The sequence below is a fragment of the Pristiophorus japonicus genome, chromosome 1, assembly GCF_044704955.1.
Source record: "Pristiophorus japonicus isolate sPriJap1 chromosome 1, sPriJap1.hap1, whole genome shotgun sequence".
NCBI classification, from domain to species: Eukaryota; Metazoa; Chordata; class Chondrichthyes; family Pristiophoridae; genus Pristiophorus; species Pristiophorus japonicus.
Window position 1 is genome coordinate 228,847,395 of NC_091977.1, and position 27,897 is coordinate 228,875,291.

Below are 27,897 nucleotides of genomic sequence, written 5' to 3' on the forward strand. Positions count from 1 at the left end.
TAATATGTGAAAGTCATTGCTTGCAGAAGTAATCACATGTAATGACCAAAATATTGTTCCAGTCTGTTAGCATACTGGCAAGTAGCGTCAAGGGAAAGAAAGAAAAAGAACTTGCATTTATATAGCGCCTTTCACAACCTCAGGATGTACCAAAGCACTTTACAGCCAATGAAGTACTTTTGAGGTTCAGTCACTGTTGTAATGTGAGAAACGTGGCAGCCAATTTGTGCACAGCAAGCTCCCACAGCAGTAATGACCAGATAATCTGTTTTAGTGATGTTGATCGAGGGATAAATATTGGTCAGGACACCAGGGAGATCTCTCCTGCTCTTCGAAATAGTGGCCGTGGGATCTTTTATATCCACCTGAGAGGTCTCATCCGAAAGATGGCACCTCTGACTGTGCAGCAATCCCTCAGCACTGCACTGGAGTGCTGGTCTATGTTCTGCAGAGTATCTAGCAGATTGTAGAGTTTAGACATAAATAGTTCCACAAAGTACTGTATTTCAACATTAACTCAAGCATCCGCTCCACTTTAGATTTCTGTGGTATTAGTACCTAAACCCATTCCTCCATAGTCTGTGTCTTGCCAACCAGTAAGATCCCAGGTTTGATTTCTAATTGGTGGTGAGTACCTCTTAAGCTGTAGGCATGTAGTACAGGAGGCCAGGCAATACCTGTGGAACTGTACCCCAGAATGAGCCACCCGCATTCAGACAAGGCAGCAAAAGGAAGGAGAAAATTTGAGAGAAGGAAAAAAAATCATAAGTCACCTCTCAAGCCTATAATTTGTATATCGTGAAGTTAGATGGTATGTCAGTTTAAAAAAAATCATGTTGTGGCAATCTGGGTCAAATATTTGAAAGGTACCTTGCACTATTTGAATCCCTATTAACCTCAATAATTAATTGATTTTGCCATTCCATCCTACTGAGATTAAACTTTTGCGCATTTTCAGCAAATTCGCACTCCTTTTATGAAACATCCATTTTACTAGGGTGATATGCCTGGAGTCTTTTGTAACTTTTATGCTGAACAATTGTAGCTCAAGTCTGGTACACATGCAGTTTAACCTGCACTAGAGATCTATCCCAGTCCAGCAACGCCTCAATTTTAAAAGTCTTATCCTTGTTTACAAATCCCCCACATGGCCTCGCCCCTCCCCATCTCTGTAACTTCTAACAGCCCTACGACCCTCCGAGATCTCTTCGCTCCTCCAATTCTGGCCTCACGCATCCCCGATTTTCTTTGCTTCACTGTTGCCTTCAGCTGCCTGTGCCCTAAGCTCTGGAATTCTCCCTAAATCTCTCTACCTCTCTTAAGACGCTCCTTAAAACCTACCTGTTTGACCAAGCTTTTGGTCACCTGTCCTACTATCTCCTGGAGTGGGTCGGTGTCAAATTTTGTTTCATAATCGCTCTCGTGAAGCACCTTGGGACATTTTACTATGTTAAAGGCACTATATAAATGCAAGCTGCTGTTGTTGAGATTTCAAATTGGAACTATATAGACAGTCTAAGCTCCTCTAATACACTGAGTAGTAGAGGAGGAAAAAGAAGTGTTAGTGTCTCTTTATATTGTCAAAACCTTTGAAACAGTTTGAAGACAATTAAAAAAAACAGAACCAGGCCAATTTATTGGAGAGTGCTTTGAAATAAAAGAGAGAATGGATATGCTGACAGGGTGAGATGAAGAGGGGTGAGAGGAGGCTTGTGTGGAGCATTAACATCGGCATAGACCAGTTGGGCCGAATGGCTCGTTTCTGTGCTGTACATTCTATGTATTTCTATCAACTATAGTGTACAATAGTATTATAATCAACACATATGGTAAAGATTTACATGGACTGATCATAACCAGATGGTGGATTTAATAAAAGGACCGCACTAGTAAATAAGGAGCCAGATATATAAAGTTGCCACTTTTAACAAGTTTATTTGTGAGAATATAATTGTATACTTCATTTAAAAAAATCAGCCTTTGTGAAGGCAGCTGTTATTGGAAATAGCAAAGCTTAAAGAATTTTATCACTTTTCTTGGAAAAAAGAGAAAAATTACACTTCAATTATCCATATGTTGCCCACCTCAACATCATTTGAAGCACAAGGGGCGATTGTGTGACTCTCCACCCCCAGGAAAAAGGCCCTTGCTGTGTCATGTGGAAAGTATCACGCATGGGGTTGGGGGGAACTGACCTCAGCTAATTTTAATAATCAGATGCTCCCTGCACATTTACCATAGATGCAGAGAGCACCAAGGCTGATGGGAGGATAAGAGGGTGGGAGGGGAACAGAAATGGATCCCTTCGATTGAGATTTAATCACAATGGGCAGCTTTATTACTAAACAAATCAACAGCGCAAACCAGTTTCCTCTGAGTTTCAAATGAAGACATACATAAGTGGGGAGCTTTTATCCCCAGCATGGATATCCAAATAGAACCATAGAATGGTTACAGTACAGGAGGGCATTCAACCCCTCGAGCCTGTGCCACCTCTCTGCAAGAGCACTTCAGCTAGTCCCACTCCCCTGCCCTTTCATTATAGCCCTGCAAATTTTTATCACTCAGGTACTTATCCAATTCCCTTTGAAAGCAGTGATTGAATTGGCTTCCAGATCCTAACCACTCGCTGCATAAAAAAGTTTTTCCTCATGTCGCTTTTGCTTCTTTTGCCAATCACCTTAAATCTGTGCCCTCTGGTTCTCGATCCTTCCACCAAATGCAAATTTTTCTCTATCTACTCTGTCTAGAACCCTCATGATTTTGAACACCTCTATCAAATCTCCTTTCAACTTTCTCTGCTTCGAGAACAACCCCAGCATGTCCAGTCTATCCACGTAACTAAAGACCTCATCTCTGGAATCATTCCCGTAAATCTTTTCTGCGCCCTCTCTAAGGCCTTCTTCACATCCTTCCTAAAGTGCGGTGCTCAGAATTGGACACAATACTCCAATTGAGACCAAACCAGTTTTATAAAGGCTCATCATAACTTCCTTGCTTTTGTATTCTGTGCCTCTATTTAGGAAGCCCAGGAACCCGTATGCTTTTTTAACTGCTTTCTCAACCTGCCCTGCCACCTTTTAACGAATTGTGCAGGTCTCTCTGTTCATGCACCCACTTTAGGATTGTACCCGTTAGTTTATATTGCCTCTCCTCGATCTTATCAAAATGTATCACTTCGCACTTTCCTGCGTAAAATTTCATTTGCTAATTTTACATACAAGTAACAGAATATTGAATTTTATATAAGATGTTGAATTTAGTCCCTTGCATATGCCTGATTTTAATCGCTCCACCACTGGCTGCCGAGCCTTCAGCTGCCTAAGCTATAAAGCTCTGGAAATCCCTGCCTAAACCTCTCCGCCGCCTTTCTTATCTCCTTTAAAACACTCCTTAAAACCTACTAACTTCATCTGCCCATAGATCTCGTGACGGTGTCAAATTTTGTTTGCTAATGCTCATGCGAAACGCCTTTGGACGTTTTAATAAGGCACTATATAAATGCAAGGTGATTATTTTTCTCCCCCCACCCACACTTGATGGTAATCTGAACAGATGTTAACACCACAAAAAAAAAACACAGTAATGCCTGTGTGTTTTAAATCAAAGTTTAATTCAACTATAATAAAAATACCAATCTGCCCGCATCAGGTAGAACAGAAAAAAGCAAAACAGAAGAGGTACAAGTAAGTTTCAATTTGCTCAGTAGTCAGTACGGTAAAAAGTACTAAAAAGTTTCATTTTTGCCATAGGCCACTCCATTAACTCACATTTAAACAATGTTTACATAAAACACAGATTTCACAAGATTTTAAAGTGGTTTAATATATGGCACCTATCTGTTTCGGCTGGTAATGTGCAACTGTTCCTATCCCAGTTCCCTAACCCATCCGTGAACCATCATTTCACATTATCCCCTTCACCTCTGTTGCTTCTTCCTGGAATCCTGGGAAGTAAAAGCTGGAAAGAGCCACCAGCAGTTACTCTATTCTTTTAGAAGTGTCAAAAATGGCACATGGTCAAATAAAGTGAAACAGTTAATAGCATCACACTGGCACTGTGTTCAGAACATCGGTCCATTTTGATCTATGGAACTGAGCATACAATCCATCAAATTCAGCAAGCCCCAAAATACAGCTGATTATGTGCTCAATTCCCCTCGTTAAAAAAAAATGGATCAGTTCTTACTGTGACGTCAGCATAACACAGCGAGATATACCCAAGTCACTTGGAAAGACAGAACATGTGTTACAATTAACAATATACCGATCTTGGGACATTTGGATAATGGGTTGTGGTCTTCCCAGCCTCTGAGATGAGCACAAGTGAGAATATTTTTTCTAATTTGACAATGTAGCTGATAAGAAATGCCAGTGGTCCAGGTACATACGCATGAGAATTCTGCTCCCATTTGGTTAGGTGAGATCATGTTGGGTTTGCAAAATGTGAGTGGATTTGCAAATGGGAGCTCAAATGCTTTTCTTCCAGAATAGTTGCTAGAAATGAACAAATACTGAACGATCACAGCTGGGTTATCCAGTAGTTAATATAGGATTTTAGCTCAAAGATGTACACGTGAGAGGAAACACAATATGCACTGTGAAACTGCAGGATAATGTGTTAATTCTGTGCGACTAGCAACAAACTGAATACTACACACTGGGAGGGGGTGCAGTTTAAAGAACAAATACTGTAGATATTCTCCGGCAATGAGTAGACGGGGTAGGTAAAGGACTACAGATGGATGCCAATGACAGTTTACAAGACATTTCTGGAAGATACCATTTATGTCCTGTTTCATAACTCAATCTTTAAAAATGGGTACTCCAGCAAAGTATAACAGGGGCTCCTGAAGTACTGATCTCTGAATATAGCACTACTAGAACAAAGCATATTGCATCAATGCTGGCAAAGCCTGCTTGCCACTCCTTATTTGACACTGAATGTATAAATCGGACTAATATAGTTATTCCACAGGCAAGATACAGTTAACTGCTAAATAGCACTTTTGTCATGATATACAGAAATATGGGATCATACATCAGCATAAAAATTCAAATACGAGAATTACAAGCATTTACACATTCACATTTTTTTTAAAAAAAGTAACAATTATGTAAGGCTACTTTGAGTACCATAGTTTTAAAACATGTCTCCTCCATTGACGAATTCAACAGCTGCATTGTCCATTTAAATGCATTCACTCTACATTGCCCTATAGTTGTTAGTGTTGCATACGTTAAGCTTTCTAAGGGGAGATATACCTGAAAAGTTTGTTGCATTCGTGTATTGGTTATTTTCCTTTAAAACCATTCTCTATCTATCTAATTATGTTAGTGGCCAACCCTGTACAACTTATCATTCTCCTCAGCCCAACCCCACTCCCTCAAATTAAAAGGTGAAAAAAAACACTACTTCCATTACTCGAGGTCTTGTCTGTAGCAAAATAAATTGAAAAAAAATCCTTCGAACACACAGAAGTTAACTATGTTTTAACAAGTGAAGACTTCCCATCTTCCCTTGCATTTACAAAAAGTACATGATTTGTAATCTGAAACCAGAGTTTATCCACAAAATCAGCAAAAAATTAAACCTCAAAACCTGAGCGGCACAATGTCAAAATTGTGTGCAACAACAAAAAATGTAATTCTTCAGTCGAGCAGCTCTGTAAATTCGGCAGTTGAAAATAAATCTCCATGCGCTCAAATTTATAAAGGAAATGTAGATGGAGAATTTTAAATGCTATTTTTAAGATTAGCTTTCCCAGAAAAACTGTGTGTAATATTTGATTGCATCAAATTTGTTCAATTCCGTGCAATAGCACAAGCCTTGTGCAATAGGCAACTGTTTCCTGTTCTTTCAACCCTGCAGGCAAGATATTGCCCCTGCAGTCCTACCCCACCGCCTCCCCCCCCCCGACCCCACCAAAGTATTCCCCACATACATCCACCCCTGCCTAGTACATTATTGGAGCATCGAATAAGTCTGCAACAATGGTCAGTTTATATCTTAAAAATTATACATCTCAGGGTGAAAATCAGTTCTGACGAATAGTCATCGACCTGAAACGTTTAACTTTGTTTCTCTCGCTCCACAAATGCAGCCTGACTGGCTGAGTGTCTTTCCAGCATTTTCCAGTTAATTTCAGATTTCTAGCATCCGCAGTATTTTTGCTTATTGTGAAAATCAAAGTTTGATTTACGGAGATGCATTCCAGAAGGCCTGCTCAATCCAATTATCTTTCTTATTGATATGCTAATCCATTTGGCGATACGTACAAAGCAACAATGAACCTTGTGCATGATAACTAAAGAAACATTTCAACAGCACATGATCAATATTTGAAGTTTCTGAACAGTAGACTGGGGAAGAAATGGTAAATTTTTTGACATGGGAGTTCCTAAACCAATTTGACAAACTGACTGCATGCTCCAGTGTTATTTTTTTTTAAATACTGGCATCAATTTTTGCAAACAAAACCTTTCAAGGCTCTTCTCAGAAGTTACACTACAGTTGCATATAGTTTGACAATGAAAAATGGAAAGCATTCTCGAATTAAAAAACAAAAAAGCCCGTGTATATTAGAATTTAATTTAAAAATTAGTCAGTTCCTGAGAAACAAACTGCTTCAGTCTTTCAAGGTACTGTCCGTAAAGCTCCACGTCATTGTGACCAGCTCCTTCTACCCACAGCGGTTCCACTGGCCGTTGACATTGTTCATACAATGCCATCCCATGTGAGAAGTCGATGACTTCATCTTCAGTTCCGTGGATGATCAGCACTGGAGAGGCTATTTTCGAAATCTTGTCGATGCTGTCAAGAGAAATTAAAATTTATAGATTCAGCGATAGTCTTGGTTGGGGGTCGGTTTAGTTTACTAGAAGAGCCAGCAAAGCTCACAAAAATTACATTTAGGACCTTTAATGTACAAATGTCAGTGTTCCTACACCTGCAGTTCTGCACCCACCTATAATGCTTTAATTCAGCTGTTCCCGGAGACTACCATTAAAACAAAATAGAATGCAAATCAGGTTAATCTTGGAATTCAGTCAGATTTAACCATTCCTTTGCTGAAATGTTAGTGAAGGATCACAGTCCACATTTTTAGCAAAGCAAAAATATATGTATTTTAAAGATCAGCATGATTCTATAAAGGATGAAATTCAACAAACAATTAAAATTAAGTCAAATTTAAGAATTTGAAGTCAAAGTACCAAAACTACACTTTGTATTTCCTCATACCAGCTATTATGATATTTATAATCATAACACAAGAAGTATTTATAAAGCGCCTTTAACGTAGTGAAACGTCCCAAGGTTCTTCACAGGAGTATTATAAGACAACAAATTTGACACCAAGCTGCATAAGCAGAAATTAGCGCAGATGACCAAAAGCTTGGTCAAAGAGGTAGGTTTTAAGGAGCGTCTTGAAGGAGGAAAGAGTGGTAGAGAGTCAGAGAGGTTTAGGCAAGGGAGTTCCAGAGCTTGGGGCCTAGGCAACAGAAGGCACGGCCACCAATGGTTGAACGATTATAATCAGGGACGCTGAAGAGGGCAGAATTAGAGGAGTGCATTCTCAGGGTTTGTGGGGCTGGAGGAGATTATAGAGATAGGGACGGGTGAGGCCATGGAGGGATTTGAAAATAAGGATGAGAATTTTAAAATAGAAGCGTTGATTAATCGGAAGCCAATGTATGTCAACGAGCACAGGGGTGATGGGTGAGCGGGACTTGGTGCGAGTTAAAACACACAAGCTTAAGTCCACTCCAACTGAGTGGCACCCAGGGTTGTGCTACATTGCCCCACCTGCCATTCACGCAATGCCACCGTGCTCAGAGAGATGGACAAAATCATGAGCAACATCGACCTTCCCATTCATGAAGTCTCGAAAAACCATGAAAGTGCTTAAAGTCATGCCGGCCATTCTGGGGAACAGCAGCCAATATTCACACAGCCGGTATCAACCCACTAACCAGATGGATGGAATCGTCGGACATATGCAACATAAAGAACCAACACCTCATCACTGACCCAACAGCAGAGGTCTCTGGCTTCGACCTCCCTCGCAGACAGTGGTCAACGCTCAACCCAATCCACACAGGGCAGGGACGTTGCAGCCATCTGCTCCACAAACGGAAGATGAGGGACGAAGTACGACTATGACCATGAGTCCCAGACCATGGACCACATCACATCAACCTGCCCAGAGATCTGTTGCAGGAGGCATCTCATTTCTCCACTCAGCATCTCAGGAGGCCATCAAATGGATAGCCAAACTAAACATCCCATTATTAGCTTGTCCCGTCATATAAAAGTAGTCAGTAGTAGTAGTACACACATTTTTGTGCATGCATACAGACCTCCTCCACACAGTATAGGGATACTATGTTTAAGCAGGCAGAGAAATCCAGAATGCCTGAAGCTATTTGAAATTGGTAGAACGGTTTTTACATTAGCTCCTAAACCAAATTATTGGGGAGGAAGACAAATCAATGCAGTAATGCTTGGTAAAATAGATAATGTCCAAAGAAGGAACTAAGGATATCCTGGTGTTGAATGGTTTCAAGGTTGTCTGTAAACTGACCATTACATTGGTGGATTTTCCCCATCAATGGACAGTACATTTCACTAGTGTCAGCTGTGGCTCAGTGGGTAGTGCTTTCACCTCGGAATCAGAAGGTTGTGGGCTCAAATCCCACTCCACAGACTTGAGCACAAAAAAATCTAGGTTAGCACTTCCAGTGCAGTACTAAGGGAGTGCTATACTGCCGGAGGTGCCGTCTCTCAGATGAGAGGTTAAACTGAGGTCCTCTCTTTTAGATGAGATGTTAACCCGAGGTCCCATCTGCTCTCACAGGTGGATCCCATGGCACTATTTCGAAGAAGAGCAGGGGAATTCTCTCTGGTGTACTAGGCCAATATTTATCCCCTAATCAACATCATTAAAAAATAGATTGTCTGGTCATTATCACGTTGCTGTTTGTGGGAGCTTGCTGTGCGCAAATTGGCTGCCACATTTCCCACATTACAACAATGACTACACTTCAAAAATTACTTCATTGGTTGTAAAGCGTTCCAGTGATCGTGAAAGGCACTATATAAATGCAAGTCTTTCTTTATTCCTATCTCTGTAACCTCTTCTAGCCCTACAACCCTCAAAGATCTCTGCGCTCCCCCAATTCTGGCCTCCTGATTTCCATTGGCAACTTTCAGCTGCCAAGACCCTAAGCTCTGGAACTCCCTCCCTAAACCTCTCCACCTTTCGGTGCCCTTTAAAACCTACCTCTTTGACCAAGCTTTTGGTCATCAGCCCCAATATCTCCTTATGTGGCTCAGTGTCAAGTTTTGTTTGAGAACACTCCTGTGAAGCACCCTGGAACGTTTTATTATATTAAAGATCAATATAAATACAAGTTTTGTTGTTGTTGTTGAGTGCAGGCCGATTTTTAAATTATTTCTCCCCTTTTCCCCGCATCAAAACAAAACTGCTCACCCATGTCAGGCACCCTCTACCCATACCCCAGTCAACTAAATTACTTCCAAAATCGAGGTCATTAATATAGCAACTCTTTCCCTCCCAGCCCTCCTCCAATTCAAGATTTCTCCCCTACATACTCTGCAGCCTCTTCTCCATTTCTCGCAGGCATTAAACTGCTCGCCTTCATGAAGCCCAACTTCTATTCCCTTGACCCCACTTCACTTTACTACCTCCATACCCAAAACTTATATTCAACCTTGACTTCGGTCTTCCTTGTTTTTTTCCTTTCCCCACCTGTGTGTCCGTTCCCCCCCCAGCCACCCCCCAGCCTGCAAAGTGCTTGAGAAGTTATTTCAGTGTGAAGGGTTCGATATAAATGCAAGTTTAACATGAAAAAAGAAATCAGAGTTAGCTGGAATATTAGAAACAAAACAAAACTGTATTTGAAACTGGGCTACGAAGAGTTAATAGAAGTGGCAGTGTACCTCATTATCAAGCTAATTAAAGCAATGGCAGAAATACTTCAGTCAGCTAAATTTAGCATAAACTAGCATCTGGGTATCAGCAGAATTGTGCATTTGAGACAATTTAGCTATTTACAAATGACACTTCCACCTCATTAATACATAGTTCCCTACATACTATCACTTCTGCAATCACGTACTAAACATAGGAACATAGAACAGAAGTAGGCCATTTAGCCCCTCGAACATTAAGTTAATATAATTACAAAGGATTTGATAGAGCCTTGGATGAAACTATGTCCATGACTGTGTTATATCAGGATTTCTATGATAAACTGCACTCGGGATTGGATGCCTTGTCACTCCTCTCAAAATCTATATGAAGGTAGTTTGACACTGGAGCAAGGCTTCATAACCTGCAGGTAATAGCTGGAGTCAACATTGTGTATCAGAAATTAAATTGCGTACATTGACAGTAAATAGAACGTCCCAACGTTGGCCCCCTCACCTTGGGATACTCGTGGTCGTAAGAAGATTGGATGTGATGGTAAGCAGATTGAATGTACATTTGTGGTTGGGTGAAAGGGGCCACATAGAGAGCTCAATATTGGACAGAAACATGCATTAATGTGCACATCCTCACTAGGCATGATTCACGGCATGCATTCTTGTGCAGTGACACTGCGTCTGAGAAAACTGGAGCCCCACTGTCCACTCAAAATGGTGTAGCATCTCACTATGTAGAGTTGGAGAAGATTTACTAAGTGTAGCACTGCTTCACTTGAACTGGTCAAGTGCAACAAAAATTAACAACGACCACTTTTATAGTGCCTTTAACATAGTAAAACGTCCCAAGGCGCTTCATAGGAGCCTTATCAGACAATATTTGACACTGAGCCACATAAGGAGATATTAGGGAACATGACCAAAAGCTTGGTCAAAGAGGTAGATTTTAAGGAGCATCTAAAAGGAGGAAAGAGAGGTGGCGAGGTTTAGGGAGGGAATTCCAGAGTTTAGGGCCTTGGCAGCTGAAGAAACGGCCGCCACTAGTGGAGTGATTATAATCAGGGATGCTCAAGAGGCCAGAATTAGAGGAGTGCAGATATCTCCAAGGATTGTAGGGCTGGAGGAGATTACAGAGATGGAGAGGGGCAAGGCCATGGAAGGATTTGAAAACAAGGATGCTAATTTTAAAATTGAGGCGCTGCTTAACCAGGAGCTAATGTGAGTCAACGAGCACAGGGGTGAACGGAACTTAGTTAGGAAACGGGCAGAGTTTTGGATGACCTCAAGTTTATGGAGGGTAGAACGTGGGAGGCCGGCCAAGGGAGCATTGGAATAGTCAAGTTTAGAGATAACAAAGGTATGGATGAGGGTTTCAGCAGCAGACGAACTGAGGCAGGGGTGGAGTCGGGCGATGTTGGGGAGGTGGAGCCTGTACTAAAAAAATCAAAATTTACCCTCACTAGTATTCATCACTCACTTAATTAACAATGATTCTGTAAATATCGGAAGAAAAATCACTTACTTGGGGAACGCATCGAAGCAGTAAGTCTTCTTGGTATCTGGGAAGGCTACACGCATACCTGACATCAAGGGAGAATGAAGGATAACTGCAGCACATTCGTATCGAGCAGCCAGGTCCACGGTAGGTACTGTGCCTATACTCTGACCATATAGGATCACGTTCTCTGGGCGAATCCCATACCTGGTGAATGGAAAAGGAAGTGTCCTTAAACAGTGCTTTTCTTTTTAAATAGAGGTGGATGGTGCAGTTTGAAATATATTACACATTTAAATTGTTTTCTCATCAACAACTTGCATTTATATAGCGCTTTTAACATAGTAAAACATCTCCAGGCGCTTCACAGGAGTGTTAACAAATAAAATTTGAAACCAAGCCACACAAGGAGATATTAGGACAGGTGACCAAAAGCTTGATCAAACAGGTAGGTTTTAAGGAGCGTCTTCAAGGAGAAGAAAATGGTACTGATGAGGAGAGGTTTAGGGAGGGAATTCCAGAGCTTAGGGCCTAGGCAGCTGAAGGTGGAGTGATTAAGATCGGGGATGCTCAAGAGGCCAGAATTAGAGGAGTACAGAGATCTCAGAGGGCTATGGGGCTGGGGGAGATTACAGGAATAGGGAGGGGCAAGTCCATGGAGGGAAACCAGGATGAGTATTTTCCTCCAGTTCCTCCAAATTACAACCAGCACTAACTATAACCAACCATTCAACTTGCATTTCTGTAGCTAATTGAGAATTAGGTGACAATAAGAAATTGTGGTGGCTGGGGAGAAAAGAAAGAGGAATCATGTGTTTAAGGTCAGAAGCAGGAGCTTGCCAATGCTTCGACTGAAATTATGTCCCACTTTTTGCATCCTCTTATTAAGTACAGCAGGAGTTAGATGCAATTTAAAGCTTTCTTTGCATTACAATAGATCATCCCCAAACCACAACCAAACTCTGTTCACATTGGATCCATGAAGTAGAAGCAGAGAGTCATCCATCACTGTGGCCTGGATTCAAATTCAGTTCTCTGTGGAATTAGGCCACGTTGTGAGTGGGAAGATTAATTTCACCACTGTGAAATGATCTTAAATTACCATAATCATCGAAGGCGCTTTTGTTAATGTTCCCCTTTCTTGAAGCAAAGCCTTACAGTAACCCTCCCAAAAAAGATGAATTAGAAGAGATGGCCTAATTTTATCATATAATTGAAAAGAAAATGTACTCTGCAGGGTATCAGATTCATGCAGAAACTAATCACCATGCAGAAGTGTTTCCAAACCCAAGTATTTAGAAATCCATATAAGTAATTCCAAATATGGAGTGCAGTCTCTCCCAGAGAGAGGTGCCCCTTAATTGAAGCCCAGAAAATTTATTGGCAACTAAAGTATCGGGACCTCCAAATGACCGTATGAGTAATTCTCAAGCTTAACCAGCTAAAACCTTGCAGCTTACCAGCACAGAGCACGACTTGTCCTGCTAGATTACCCCACCCATTAGGGTTATGTGGAGCAGTGTGGGAAGAATTACAGCAAACAGCAACAGGTTGCATTAGTGAGTCAAGCTAGGTAATACTAGGTAAGATAATGGGACTAAAGGCGGACAAGTCCCCTGGACCTGATACCTTGCATCCTAGGGTCTTAAGTGGCTGCAGAGATAGTGGATGCATCGGTTGTAATCTACCAAAATTCCCTGGATTCTGGGGCAGTCCCAGCAGATTGGAAAACCGCAAATGTAATGCCCCTATTTAAAAAAAGGAGGTAGACAAAAAGCACAAAACTATAGACCAGTTAACCTAACATCTGTCGTTGGGAAAATGCTGGAGTCCATTATTAAGGAAGCAGCAGCGGGATATTTGGTAAAGCATGATTCAATCAAGCAGAGTCAGCATGGTTTTATGAAAAAGGGAAAATCATGTTTGACAAATTTGTTGAAGTTCTTTGAGGATGTAACGAGCAGGATGGATAAGGGGGAACCAGTGGATGTGGTGTATTTGGATTTCCAGAAGGCATTCGATAAGGTGCCACATAAAAGGTTACTGCACAAGCTCACAGGGTTGGGGGTAATGAATTAGCATGGATGGAGGATTGGCTAACTAACAGAAAACAGAGAGTCAGGATAAATGGGTCATTTTCTGGTTGGCAAACAGTGACTAGTGGGGAGCCGCAGGGATCGGTGCTGGGGCCTCAACTATTTACAATCTATATTAATGACTTGGATGAAGTGAGTGTAATGTAGCCAAGTTGGCTGATGATACAAAGATGGGTGGGAAAGCAAATTGTGAGGAGGACACAAAAAATCTGCAAAGACAGGCTAAGTGAGTTGGCAAATATTTGACAGATGGGAGTATAACGTGGGAAAATGTGAGGTTATCCACTTTGGCAGAAATAATAGAAAAGCAAATTATAATTTAAATGGAAAAAAATTGCAAAGTGCTGCAAACAGAGAGACCTGGGGGTACTTGTGCATGAAACACAAAATGTTAGTATGCAGGTACAGCAAGTAATCAGGAAGGCAAATGGAATGTTGGCCTTTATTGCAAGGGGGTACAGTATAAAAGCAGAGAAGTCCTGCTACAACTGTACATGGTATTGGTGAGGCCACACCTGGAGTACTGCGTACAGTTTTGGTCTCCGTATTTAAGGAAGGATATACTTACATTGGAGGCTGTTCAGAGAAGGTTCACTAGGTTGATTCCGGAGATGAGGGGGTTGACTTACGAGAATAGGGTGAGTAGGTTGGGCCTATACACATTGGAATTCAGAAGAATGAGGTGTGATCTTATTGAAACATAAGATAATGAGGGGGCTCGACAAGGTGGATGCAGAGAGGATATTTCCACATGGGGAAACTAAAACTAGGGGACATAATCTCAGAATAAGGGCCCGCCCATTTAAACTTTCTTCTCTGAGGACTGTAAATCTATGGAATTCTCTGCCCCGGAGAGCTGTGGAAGCTGGGTCATTAAATATACTTAAGGTGGAGATAGACAGGTTTTTGAGCAATAATGGAGTAAAGGGTTATGCGGAGCAGGGGCAGGGAAGTGGAGCTGAGTCCATGATCAGATCTGCCATGATCTTATTGAATGGCGGAGCAGGCTCGAGGGGCCAAATGGCCTATTCCTGCTTCTATTTCTTATGTTCTTAAGCTGGTTATCAACAGCATCCTGGAGTACTGCAGGTGCTACCTGGCTCAGGCATCAGATTATGCAGCCTGCCAAGTACAACCAACTGAACCACAAAGACTCCACATAACCTCCCCTCCTCTCCAAAGCTCCCTAACAGCACTATGGGAGTACCTTCACCATACGAACTGCCACGGTTCAAGGCGGCGGCTCACCACCAGCATCTCAAGGCAATTAGGGATGGGCAATAAATGCTGGCCTTGCCAGCGATGCCCACGTCACTTGAAAGAATGAAAAACAAATCAAAAACTTGTAGATACTACATCCAAACATACTTTTAGTGTCACTCACCTTCAATTCACCAGAATTTTCTTTAAAAAACACAAACCCTCCCTTTACTCACTCTCACCTACTTCCGTTGTTATACACTCAGGTCCGTTAGTCATATCAAGTCAACCCCTATGATGAGTGCTACCATTGAGCCACAGAGCTGCATACATTAAAAAGCAGCAAGCCGGCCTAAAACAATACAGCCTTCTTTACCCAATCTTCAGTATCCTGATCTTCAATGTGCAAGTAGTTCACAAGCTTGAAAACTTACACACCAACAAGCTATGTTTCACCGGGGAACAAGTTCTCACAAAGAGGTCTGATGTTTCAGATTTGCTTTTTAATTCATTCTCGGGATTGTAGCTCCGCTGGCAAGTCCAATATTTACTGTCCATCCCTCGTTATGCTCAACAAGGTGGGTGATGGTGTTCTCATGCACCCGCTACCCATGTCCTTCTAGATGGTGGAGGTAAGGGGTTTGAGGTGTTGCCGAAGAAGCTTTGGTGAGTTGCCGCAGTGCATCCTACAGGTAGTACACACTGCAGCCATGGTGCGCTGGTGGTGAAGGGAGTGGATGTTTAAGGTGGTGGATGGGCTGCCGATTAAGCGTACTGCTTTGTCCTGGATGGTATTGAACTCGAGTGTTGTATAGCATCTGCACTCATCCAGGCAAGTGGAGAGTATTCCATTACACTCCTGACTTGTGCCTTGGAGGTGGTGGAGAGGCTTTCGGGAGTCAGGAGGCGACTAACTCTGCAGAATACCCAACCTCTGACATGCTCTAGTAGCCACTGCATTTATATGGTTGGTCCAGTTGAATTTCTGGTCAACGGCAACCCTCAGGATGTTGATGGTGGAGGATTAAGCGATGGCAGTGCCATTCAATGTCATGGGGAGGTGGTTGGACTCTCTCTAGTCGGAGATGATCATTGCCTGGCACTTATGATTCTTGAAGATCGCGCAACACAACAGCGTGGGATGAATTTGCTTGTACCGAGACATAGCACTCAGGTAACTAGTCTACACACTCCAACCTAGACCTGGACTCCAGTTGAGATTTTACCAGACTACAAAAAGTTAGACTCTGTGGACTGGAGGAAAATACAGCCTTTTCTACTTAATCCATTAATTAATTTTGTATTCATTTGATATTTTATTGAGTTAAAAATTGACTTTGAATTAACAGATGTATATGGGAGTGATCTACTCATCTATTGTGCTCAATAAAGAATTCATAAATGCACAGCAAAATTCCACTGCTTCCTAATGGCCTTGCTGTCAAATTTATTCAAGAAAACAGCAAAATGGGCAATCAGGAGCAATTTAAAATGCAAATAGTCACAACTGACCAGGCAACACAGTCCAAATAGAACTGGATGCTGTTTACACTGGGACAAAACTACAAGGTGACAGCAGTCAATCCCAAAAATATACTGCTTAATCTATTCTTCACGGCCATTTCTTTCGCACAATAGATTATGCTTGAAAGTTGTACGCAGTGGTCCTGATAAAGGAAACAGAAGATTAATCCCTGGCTGAACATTTCAAGGTCACCATATACGTCGTAGCCCTGATGTAGGAAATCTGTTTTTTCCGCTGTTTTCTTGGAGCATGCTAAGAATTGATGGTTTACGACCAAAACTTTATTTGTAGATAATGCATATCTTGCAGGCATGTGCTTTTCAAATCAGCCCTGGAAATCACAGAATGAAACCTTCTTTCATTCTTATGTAAGGAATCTTGGAGCAGCAATCTAAACTAGTTTTGACCAAGGCATCATGCGGATCTCCTGCCATTCTGAATTATGCACGTATTTCAAGTAAGATATATTGATGAATGGAACTTGCAAAGAAAAACAGAAAGGTTAGCAACACGTTTCCTTCCATCCCCACACCCCAAAAGAATTGCCAACATTGTTGGAAAGTGCTAAAAATAGGAGTGTATTTAGATACAGATTCACTTTATGCAAGTGTTCCTGATCACATATTAATATGACCTTGCTACACAGTACAAAACGAGGCCCATACTAGAGAGAAGGTCACTCTGTGATCAGTACCCTTTATTAGCCAGCACTGAAGTGGAGAAGATGGGTGGAGCTTCCCCCTTTATACCTGAAAGTCCAGGTTAGGAGTGTCTCCCACAAGTTCACCACCTAGTGGTCAGTGTTCTCACGGTGTACAACTTAGGTCAGTTTATACATGGATTACAATGACAGTAAAATACTTGACATCACCTCCCCCCCCCCCCCCCCCCCCACAAAGTCTTATTGGGATCACAGGTTAAGTCTCTATGGTGTATGAACTGTACATGTGCTCCACATGAACTCGCTGAACTTCAGCTTCCAGCGATTTCCCCCAGTGTCCATTTGGCCTCGTAGGGCTTACATCGGGCCCGGCCTCCTCGGACATCAACCTGGCTGCAGGCTTCCTGCACATACGCACCAAGTGACCGCTGACGTTGCAATTTCTGCAGGTATATTGCTGATACCTGCAAGCTCTGGCTGGGTGTTTGCCTCCACACCTCCAACATGAGACGTTGTTGGAAACAAAAGGTCCATTACCAGTCGATCGTCTTTGATTGTCTCTGTAACTGTCCTTAAACGCACCATTGACAGGTGTTGATGGCCCTATTACTGGCCGCATTGTCCCTTGCGATGGCATGAATCGCCGTTCAGCTAGCCATTGTCTTTGTTGAATTCCCCCTTTGGGTTCGACTACATGCTCGGGCATGTCCGATTGCCCCTATCTGCCTGGAGAACTGTGTGCCGCGTTAACAATGTTGACTCCCTATCCATTTGCTGCATCTAAACCAAGATTTTTGTCAAACATCATTCTGGTCTCTTCCTCCCGAGATAAATGTCTGGGCCATCAAAACCGCCGTATCCAGGGTCAAGTCTTTGGTCTCAATCAGTTTCCTGAAAACCCCAGCGTGCCCGATGCCCTCAATAAAAAAGTCTCGCAGCATCTCCGCTCTGCATGCATCTGGGAACTTACATAGGCTCGCCAGTCACCGGAGGTCCGCCACGAAGTCTAGAACGCTTTGCCCTTCTCGCCGCCGGTGCGTGTAAAACCGGTGTCTCGCCATGTGCATGCTGCTCGCTGGTTTAAGATGTTCCCGATCAACTTACTGAGCTCTTCAAAAGTCTTGTCCGCCGGCTTCTCTGGCACTAGAAGGTCCTTCATCAGGGAGTACGTCCTGGATCCACAAACCGTCAAGAGATGAGCCCTGCGTTTGTCGGCCGAATCCTGTCCCAGCCATTCCTTAGTGTCGAAACTTTGCTGTAGTCTCAATAGAAACGTCCCAATCATCACCAACACAGTACCTCTCATCTGTGCTGCTAGTGGCCATGCTCGCGTTGTTTAAATCCCAGTTTCTCGTCGCCAATAATATGACCTTGCTATACAGTACAAATGCACACGAGGCCCATACTAGATAGAAGGTCACTCTGTGACCAGTAACCTTTATTTGCCAGCACTGAAGTGGAGAAGATGGGTGGAGCTTCCACTTTTATACCTGAAAGTCCAGGTTAGGAATGTCTCTCACAAGCTCACCACCTAGTGGTCAGTGTTCTCACTGTGTACAACTTAGGTCAGCTTATACATGGGTTACAATGACAGTAGAATACATGACACATATTTACTAAGTACACACTAAAGAGAAATCTTTAATGAATACATTAAATGCCTTCATAGAATGGTACAGAAGGCCGCCATTGGATCCATCGTGCCTGTGCCAGCTCTTTGGCAGAGCTATCCGATTAGTCCCACTCCCCCATGTCCTTTCCCCATAGGCCTGTAAATCTTTCTCCTTTTCAAGTATTTATCCAATTCCCTTTTGAAAGTTACTATTGAATCTGCTTCCATCACTCTTTCAGACAGTGCATTCCAGATCATCTTAACTCACTGCGTAAAAAAATGGTGTTGTACAGAAAATCTTGCTGCAGGGAAGTGATCTTGCCTGTGATTGTTTTACCAATCACCTTAAATCACTGTCCTCTGACAATCAAAAGCCTTCATGATTTTGAACACCGCTATCAAATCTCCTCTTAACCTTCTTTGGGCCCAAGTTTCCCCAGGAGTTGCTCAGTTTTTTTTGGAGCAACTAGATTTTTTTGGAGTAACTTAAAAATCGCAATTCTCCCCATTTAATTTGCTCCAGTGTAAGTGAGTTAGTTAGATTTTTTTTTAAATTTAGTTTTTTTCCCCCAAAAGGGGGCATTACCAGCCACTTACATCTTTTTGGTCATTTAAGCAAGTTTAGCCAGCTAAAAGTTACTCCAAACTAACAGGCCAGCGTATGTGTCCACTCAGAAAAACCTTGCTGTAAATTAAGAAATCAGCGCAGGTAGCCAGAGATTGGGGGGGGGGGGGGGAAGGAAGGGGAAGGGAAGTGTAGTAGCAATCCCTTAGCCAAAACGGATCCTAGATACTGCTATTTTTTCATGTGAAAGCATGTGATTGAACAAGTGTTCCTTTTACCAAAGAGTTACAATAACTAGTTTGCATATTAAACTGAGACACCGGGGGGAGGGGGGGGGGGGGGGAGAGAATGAGAGGAGGGACATGGGGCGGGAAGGCAGCGGCCGGCCTGTGTGACAGGCCACTCGGCCCGGGATAGGTGGCGGCAAGCATCAGGATGCGCTGGGAGGGCGAGGAGCCACTTTTACAAAGGTAAACAACAAACTAATAGCGTATAGATGGTGACCTTTTATTCTTTTCCTTTGAAGAGCAGGTTAGCATATCAACTATAGATATATCACTGTTCTATGTTCACATATTATTCAATCAATTCACTTGTTAATTCTGAAATGAAGTGTGATGTGATGCTCTGCTGCTTTTGAAAGATGGAAGAAAGTTCCTGTGGAAGCATAGAATAAATCGAGTAGCAATTTATAGAAAGCGTTCTGTTCATTATCCTGAGCTCGCTATCAGAAACTTACCTAGAAATCAGAGCCACTGAGTGTGATCTAAATTACAAAGGCCAAAGTAGAAAAGACCCAAAAAAGTCAAACACGAATTTCATATCTCCATAGTGGGGCAGCTAATATACTCATCAAATCTGTTTAACAGCGGCAGGCCACTCGGCCCGGGATAGGAGCGGCGAGCATAGGGACGCGCTGGGAGGGCGAGGAGCTACTGTGCATACGCACCGACTCCACTGTGCATGTGCACAGCTGCCGGCACTGTTTTCGGCGCAGGGCTGCAGTTCTGCACCCCCACTCAAACAGAAACACCCGCCAGGACCAAGGAAACACAGAAGAGCTGTCAGAATACGCAGTAAGTTTTTTGCCGTTGTTTTGAGCACACAAAGTCGGCGCATCTCGTGTTAGTGTGCCGGAAAAAGGGGTTGGGGAAATTTGGGCCCTTTGTTCCAAGAGAGATCAACCAAAGCTACTCTATCTCTCCACATAACTGAATTCCTTCATCCATGGTAGCATTCTACTAAATCTCTTCTGCACCCTCCCTAAGGCTTCAATATCCTAAAGAATTGACAAGTCAGTGTTTAAGATGACACACATGGTGCTGTAAGCATCCACGGACAGTTCTGTGCATCAGCTTTCATAAAAGGAACCCATGGGCTGAAATTCCACTATAGGCTCATTTAAACCCACGATCAAAGTGAGTTTTAATGGAGTAACAGTCTCAGGCTGGAGAAGACCTCAGGTCCATCTAGCCCACCAGCCACAATAAAAGAACAAACTTGCATTTATATAGCACCGTTCACGGCCTCAGGGTTCCCAAACGCTTTACAGCCAATGAAGTACTTTTGAAGTGTAGTCACTGGTGTCATGTAGGATATTCCCAGTATTCCCTTGGTGTAACACATTTACCTACATTTTGACATTAACCAAAATTCCTCCCTGATGTCTGGACTATTAAAAGCAGTTCGCGGGGGGGGGGGGGGGGGGGGGGGGGGGGGCGTAATTGTAATTGAACTTACTGTGTGCAAAATTCTTGTGCTTTCAAGTTTCCATGTTTTGTGTGTCTGTACTCTAGGTTTGAACTTGGGGAAAACATCTGACGAATAAGTTAGCAGATTTCTGCAAGGAACTAGACGTGCAATAGGACTTTGGAGCACACAGTATACAGCGTTGCCATTATTGAGCTTACTGGAGGAGAAGCAGCAGAGGGCAGCATGGCGTGCAGAGAACAAAAGGAGAGAATGCACGGGACCCAGTGATTTTATATTATCCCAGGCGCAACTATCAATCTACCGAGAAGCAGGAAGGCACTAAGCTGTGCTGCTTGTCTGAAGTCAGCTTTAGCCAGCTTTACAAAACATCCTGCAATTTATAGGAAATAGTTGGACTTTATGGCACTTTGTCAGCTGTCACCTCTGAGTCAGAAGGTTGTGGGTTCGAATCCAACTCCAGAGACTTGAGCATAAAAATCTAGGCTGATACTCCAATCCAGTACTGCAATGTCGGAGGTGTCGTCTTTCGATAAGACGTTAAACCGAGGCCCCGTCTGCTCTCTCGGGTGGACTTAAAAGATCCCATGGCACTATTTCGAAGAAGAGCAGGGTAATTCTCCCCAGTATCCTGACCAATAATTATCCCTCAATCAATAAAACAAAAACAGATCATCTGATCATTATCACATTACTGTTTGTGGGGAGCTTGCTGTGCTGCGTTTCCTACATTACAATAGTGACTACACTTCAAAAGTACTTCATTGGCTGTGAAGCACTTTAGGATGTCCGCCAGTCGTGAAAGGTGCTATATACATGCAGGTACATAAGAACATAAGAATTCGGAGCAGGAGTAGGCCATTCAGCCTCTCGAGCCTGCTCCGCCATTCAATAAGAGCATGGCTGATCTACCTCAACTCCACCTTCCTGCACTATCCCCATATCTCTTAATATTCAAAAATCTATCAATCTCTGTCTTGAATATACTCAACGACTGAGCAACCACAGCCCTCTGGGGTAGAGAATTCCAAAGATTCACTACCCACATCTCAGTCCTAAATGACCGACCCCTTATTCTGAGACTGTGACCCCTAGTTCTAGACTCTCCAGCCAGAGAAAACATCCTCCCTGCATCTACCCTGTCAAGTCTTTCCATTTTTTTTTGTCTAATCTGCTGGAAGCATTCCCAACACTGGTTTAACAGGCCTCGAGAGAAGCTGTGTTTTGGTATTAATCTTGAGAGGAAGAGATCCAGACGAAAGGTTCTTCGTTGCTGGAAACCATGATCTCTAGTGTGCAACCGACCTCCGCACAAATAATTAAAAAAAAAAATCAATGGTAAACAAAAGGATTTTGACTTGTTTACCAGAAGATGTGAGCCGCCAGAATCTGACCCCTGCGTAGAAAAGAAGAGCCCCTGTATGTGCTTAATTGATTGCAGGCAGGGAGGCATTTTGGTTTTGTGCATTGAATCAAATTGCTATTAAAAATAGTTTAATTGACCTCGTGGAATAGAAAGAAGAAAAGCGAAACCGTGGCATCAAAAAAGCAGCTGTGGAGGTCGGTAGTGTGGCTAAGACCAGGGACTCAGTAAAGAAGGAAAAAAAAGATTTGCATTTATATGGTACCTTTCACGACCAGTGGATGTCTCAAAGCATTTTACAACCAAAGAAGTACTTTTTGAAGTATAGTCACTGTTGTGGGAAATATGGCAGCTAATTTGCCCACAAACAGCAATGTGACAATGACCAGATAATCTGTTTTTGTGATGTTGGTTGAGGGGTAAATATTGGCCAGGATAGCAGGGAGAACGCCCCTGCTCTTCTTCAAAATAGTGCCATGGGATTTTTTAACGTCCACCTCAGTTAAAGTCTCATCTGAAAGACGGCACCTCCAACAAAGCAGTACTCCCTCAGTACTGCACTGGAGTGTCAGCTTAGATTTTTGTGCTCAAGTCTCTGGAGTGGGACTTCTAACTCAGCTGCGAAGGTGCTATGAACTGAGCCTTGGCTGACATGATAGAAGGGGAATATAATCTGTGTCCCTCTATTCTACATTAGTGTTGCAATATGTTGCACCAGTATATCTAAAAAATGCCAAGAAAAGTTTTAAGGTCAGCACCTACCCAACAAGATACTTATCCACATTGGTCAGCATCGTTCAACTTCCTGCTTGCTACACAACTCCCAGTACTGGGGTGCATTTTACATTACCAGTTATCATGGGCGTGAAGTGCTCCACCAACACCAAAACTTGAGCAACATAGCTTTAAAGTAAAACGGTGTAATGTAACTCCAGGCAGTCTCATTACACTTGGCTCTGGTGTTAGATTGGGCCCGGATCCTGATTAAAGCTGCATTTGCACTATAGTGTCAGAGCACAGTGATGCTGTTCCAACCAACACTACAGTTGCAGTGTAAATGCACCTGCAGGGCACTAACTGGGTTGAAAAGTGTTGTACAGAAAATCTTGCTGCAGGGAAGTTATGTAGTAAATTTTATCTGTACAATTCTGAACAAATGTCAGCTCTCTATTGGTCTTAAAAGGGGTTTGTTCCAACATAAATGTTGTCCTCACTGAAGTATCACTGATTAGACTCCAGTTTCTCTTTTTGTTGTTACTGTATTATACGGTTTCACTCAGCGATTTCAGCATCCAGGACTATTATCTGTTTCATCAGAGGTTTAAAACAAATGCTTTGCTTGAGTTGATATTTAAAAAATATTTTTCACCCCACTTACTAAAAATCACACACTCACACTGACAGCAGTCAGTAACCAGAGGACATAGATTTAAAGCAATTGGCAAACGAACCAAAGAAAGACTTGCATTTATGTAGCACAGAAGTGGGCAACTATTTGGGCTGGAGGGCCATTTAATTTTTTTGAGTTGCTGAGGGCCGCACACCAATGTTCCCCCTAAGTGGTCGCGCATCAATCACGAGGTCCCACGAAGGCTGCTCACCAGTTCCTGCTGCTGGAAGAGATACTATGCAGCAAATTTAACGGGATTGTGCACGTTGGTGAGAGCAAAGTGTTAAATTGGTAAATTTGAAACAGGCTAACTCATAGTTCATCACTCCTATTTCTACCTCCCAATAATTTATAACCATGAATTAAGATAGCAGTCAGATACTACCTTAAATACACGAAATGTAGTGTAAAATAGTAAAATCTTCCGATACTAAAAGAATGAAATGATCGATCGATCGAATAGATGTTGTGCTGAAAGTCTTTGTGGCTATTTGGCAGACGACTCAAGACTGCGGGGTCTCCGATAGGAGAGGTTTTCTCTTTTTAGTGTGCGGAGTACGGGAACCCGAGGCTTTGTGAGGCCTGATTTACAATCATGTGTCATTACCTGGAGTCCTTGTGCTCTGGGATCCACTCCTGTGTCCAAGGTGGCGATGAGGAACCCCCTCTGCCATCATACTCTGGGTACCGGGAGAGGAAAGGTGTAGCACTGGTCTCTTTCTTCGGTAAAAGAGTCATCGAGATGAGCAGCTATGACTCGTCTCAGTCTAATGTGCAACTCGAGCTTCGGCTCACGCTCCATTTCTGTCCCATCCAGTGCGGGTAGAATGGACTGGCAGGCCTGATACGGCCCACGGGACGTGTTCTGTCCACCACTGGGCTAGACGCTTCCCCGCTCTTTACTGAGGAAACTCCCAGAAACAGCAGGGACCTGACATAACTAGGTCTGCGCCACAGTTACGCTGGGAGACTGGCAGTACCCCCATGGAATTCAGGCAATACCTTTCACCCAATTGCACAAACAAAAATAGCATTTTGTAACTCACTGGAATGAAATCAAGCCCAGGGCTAATTTTGAATTAGTCACTAAAATTCCTTCAAAGACCAGTTGAGACTAAAAACTCGCTGCAAGTTTTTAAAAAAAGTTCAAAGTAAACAATCTTCAAATTGATTCGATTGTGTCAATTCCTAGTCATGTTGCCAATGGCATTATTTTATACTTAAAGTATTTATGTCATCATGAATTTAAATGGAAAGTTTGCACAGATTTACAGACACTGAACCCACAAACTGTGAGTAACTCACCTTTCATGTTGCAGTGACAGAGCAGAAACTGAAGTTTCGGGTGTGATAATGTCACATTAATGCAGCAAATGGCAGGTTCAATTTGCCCGCCTCTGATTTTGGTTAGGATTCCCTGCGGCCTCAGAGACAATGACCCACCTCCCAACGTTACATGGGGCGGGCTCAGGTGTGGTGGATGTTCACCTCGAAGCCAGGCCTTGGCGCGCCAGACTGAATTCATTAGCAGGCCGGATATGGCCCGCGGGCTTTATTTTGCCTGGCACTGATATAGCTCCTTTCACAACCTTGGGACATCCCAAGGCGCTTAACAGCTAATGAAGCACTTTTGAAGCATAGTCACTGTTGTAATGTAGGGAAATGTGGCAGCAAATTTGCGGATAGCAAGCTCCCACAAACAGCAATGAGATAATGACCAGATCATTATTTTTTTTTTTTAAAGTGATGTTTATTGAGGGATAAATATTATCCAGAACACCAGGAATAACTTCCCAGCTCTTCAAAACAGTGGCCATGGGATCTTTTGCATCCACTTGAGAGAGCAGACAGGGCATCGGTTTAACGTCTCAGCTGAAACATGGCACTCCCAACAGTGCAGCATTCACGTAGTACTGCACTGGAATGTCAGCCTTGATTTTGTGCTGAAGTCTCTGGAGTGGGGACTTGAACGCACAAACTTTTGACTCAGGTGAGAGTGCTACCCACTGAGGCATGGCTAACAAAAAATTACGCAATGAATTGTTGCGATCTGGAATGCAACTGGGTGATAGAAGCAGATTCAATAGTAACTTTCAAAAAGTAATTGGATAAATATGTAATCGGAAAAAAATTTACAAGTCTATGTAGAAAGAACAAAAGCAAAATACTGTGGATGCTGGAATCTGAAATAAAAACAGAAAATGCAGGAAATCTCAGCGGGTCAGGCAGCATCCGTGGAGAGAGAAACAGAGTTAACGTTTCGGGTTGATAACCCTTCGTCAGAACTGGCGAATGTTCGAAATGAACAGATTCTTGAGCACTGAAAGGGGGAGGGGAGGAAAGAACAAAAGGGAAGGTCTTTGAGAGGGTGGAAGACAAAAAGAGATTAGAGAGACAAAAAAGGGTGATGGGCCGACTAGAGATGGAAATGGCAGAAGTTAGAAAAAGATTAGTCTAGATAGGGTGTGAATGGCGGAATAATTACCAGTTGCCATGGGAAACAAAGAGAAAAAAATACATTAAGGTCGGCGGGGGAGGTTTAAAAAAAAGGAGGAAAGGGAGCCAAATATGGGCAGAGGTTATGGTCTGAAATTGTTGAACTCGATGTTGAGTCCAGAAGGCTGTAAAGTGCCTGAACGAAAGATGAGGTGCTGTTCTTCAAGCTTGTGTTGAGCTTCATTGGAACAGTGTAGGAAGCCGAGGACAGAGATGTTGGAGTGGGAGTGGAGCGGGGAATTAAAGGGACAGGCGACCGGAAGCTCGGGGTCACGCTTACGGACTGAAAGGAGGTGTTCCGCAAAGCAGTCACCAAATCTGTGTTTGGTCTCCCCAATGTAGAGACCACCACATCGTGAGCAGTGAATACAGTATACTAAAAAAGTACAAGTAAATCGCTGTTTCATCTGGAAGGAGTATTTGGGGCCCTGGGCAGTGGGAAGGGAGAAGGTAAAAGGGTAGGTGTTGCATCTCCTGTGCTTGCCATGGGAAGGGGAAGGGGTGCTGGGGGTGACTGCGGAATGGTCCAAGTGTCGTGGAGGGAGCGGTCCCTTCAGAATGCTGAGGGGGGGGGATATGATTGATGGTGCGATCCCACTAGAGGTGGTAGAAATGGCGGAGGATGATCCCTTGAACGTGGAGGGTGCTGGGATGAAAGACGAGGACAAGGGGATCCCCGTCATGGTTCTGAGAGGAGGGGAAGGGATGACAGCAGAGGTGCAGGAAATAGAATGGTCATGGTCGACGGCCATGTTAACCACGGCAGAAGGGAATCCTCGGTTGAGGAAAAGGAAGACATGTCAGAGGCACTAGTGTGAAAGGTCAGAGCAGATGCGACGGAGAAACTGGGAGAATGGAATGGAGTCCTTACAGGATGTGGGGTGGGAGGAAGTGTAATCCAGGTAGCTGTGGGAGTCAGTGGGCTTATAGTGAACGTTTGTCAATAGTCTATCCCCAGAAATAGAGACAGAGAAGTCGAGGAAGGGAAGGGAAAAGTCGGAGATGGACCATGTGAAGGTGAGGGTAGGCTGGAAATTGGATGCAAAGTGAATGAAATGTTCTAGTTCAGGGCAAGAGCAGGAAATGGCACCGATACAATCATCAATGTACCGGAAAAAAAGAGGCGAGGGAGGGGACCCAAGTAAGACTGGAACAAAGAATGTTCTTATTCCACAAAAAGGCAAGCATAGCAAGGCCCTATGTGGGTTCCCATAGCAACATCTTTAATTTGGAGTGGAGTTAAACGAGAAGTTGTTCAATGTGAGATCAAGTTCAGCCAGGCGGAGAAGGGTGGTGGTGGTGGATGGGGATTGGTTGGGTCTCTGCTCGAGGAAGAAGCGGAGTGCCCTCAAGCGATCCTGGTGGGGGATGGAAGTGTAGAGGAATTGGACATCCATAGTGAAAAGGAGACGGTTGGGGCCAGAAAAATGGAAACAGTTAAAGTGATGGAGGGCGTCGGAGTCGTCGCTCGCGGATGTAGGTGGAGACTAATTGGATACTCTACCAAAGAGCCGGCACTGGCATGATGGGCCAAATAGCCTTCTTTTGTGCTGTATAATTCGATGATTCTATCTCATTTTAGTGGTGTATCATTATCATAGGTGGTCCCTCGAACGAGGCTGACTTGCTTCCACTTGGGTTCACAGATGTTTCAATGAAGGACCCGATATTCCAAACTCCAATGGAAGATGCCTGTGCGGGGACTTTTTTTTAAACGTGTGGTGACCGTTGCACATCAGCCACCACACGGGCTTAACAGAGCTAGGCCTTTATCCAGTGGCAAGGGTTAACCAGAACCTGGAGACCTGCTCTGCTGCACAGACCTAGTGCACACAC

The 27,897-nt window shown here is 43.3% G+C and overlaps 1 protein-coding gene across 1 annotated transcript in view; it reads right to left on the reverse strand.

Moving 5' to 3' along the window:
- Nucleotides 1-3,594: 3,594 nt before the first annotated feature.
- LOC139268807 (alpha/beta hydrolase domain-containing protein 17B) overlaps nucleotides 3,595-27,897 on the reverse strand; it is a 103,378-nt gene continuing 79,075 nt past the window's right edge. Inside the window, exons 2-3 of the mRNA XM_070887524.1 lie at nucleotides 11,471-11,650; nucleotides 3,595-6,813 (exon numbers count right to left, since the gene is read on the reverse strand). Of these exons, the coding sequence (XP_070743625.1) occupies nucleotides 6,594-6,813; nucleotides 11,471-11,650 (400 nt within the window). The 3' untranslated portion in view covers nucleotides 3,595-6,593. The remainder of the gene's footprint in view (nucleotides 6,814-11,470; nucleotides 11,651-27,897) is intronic.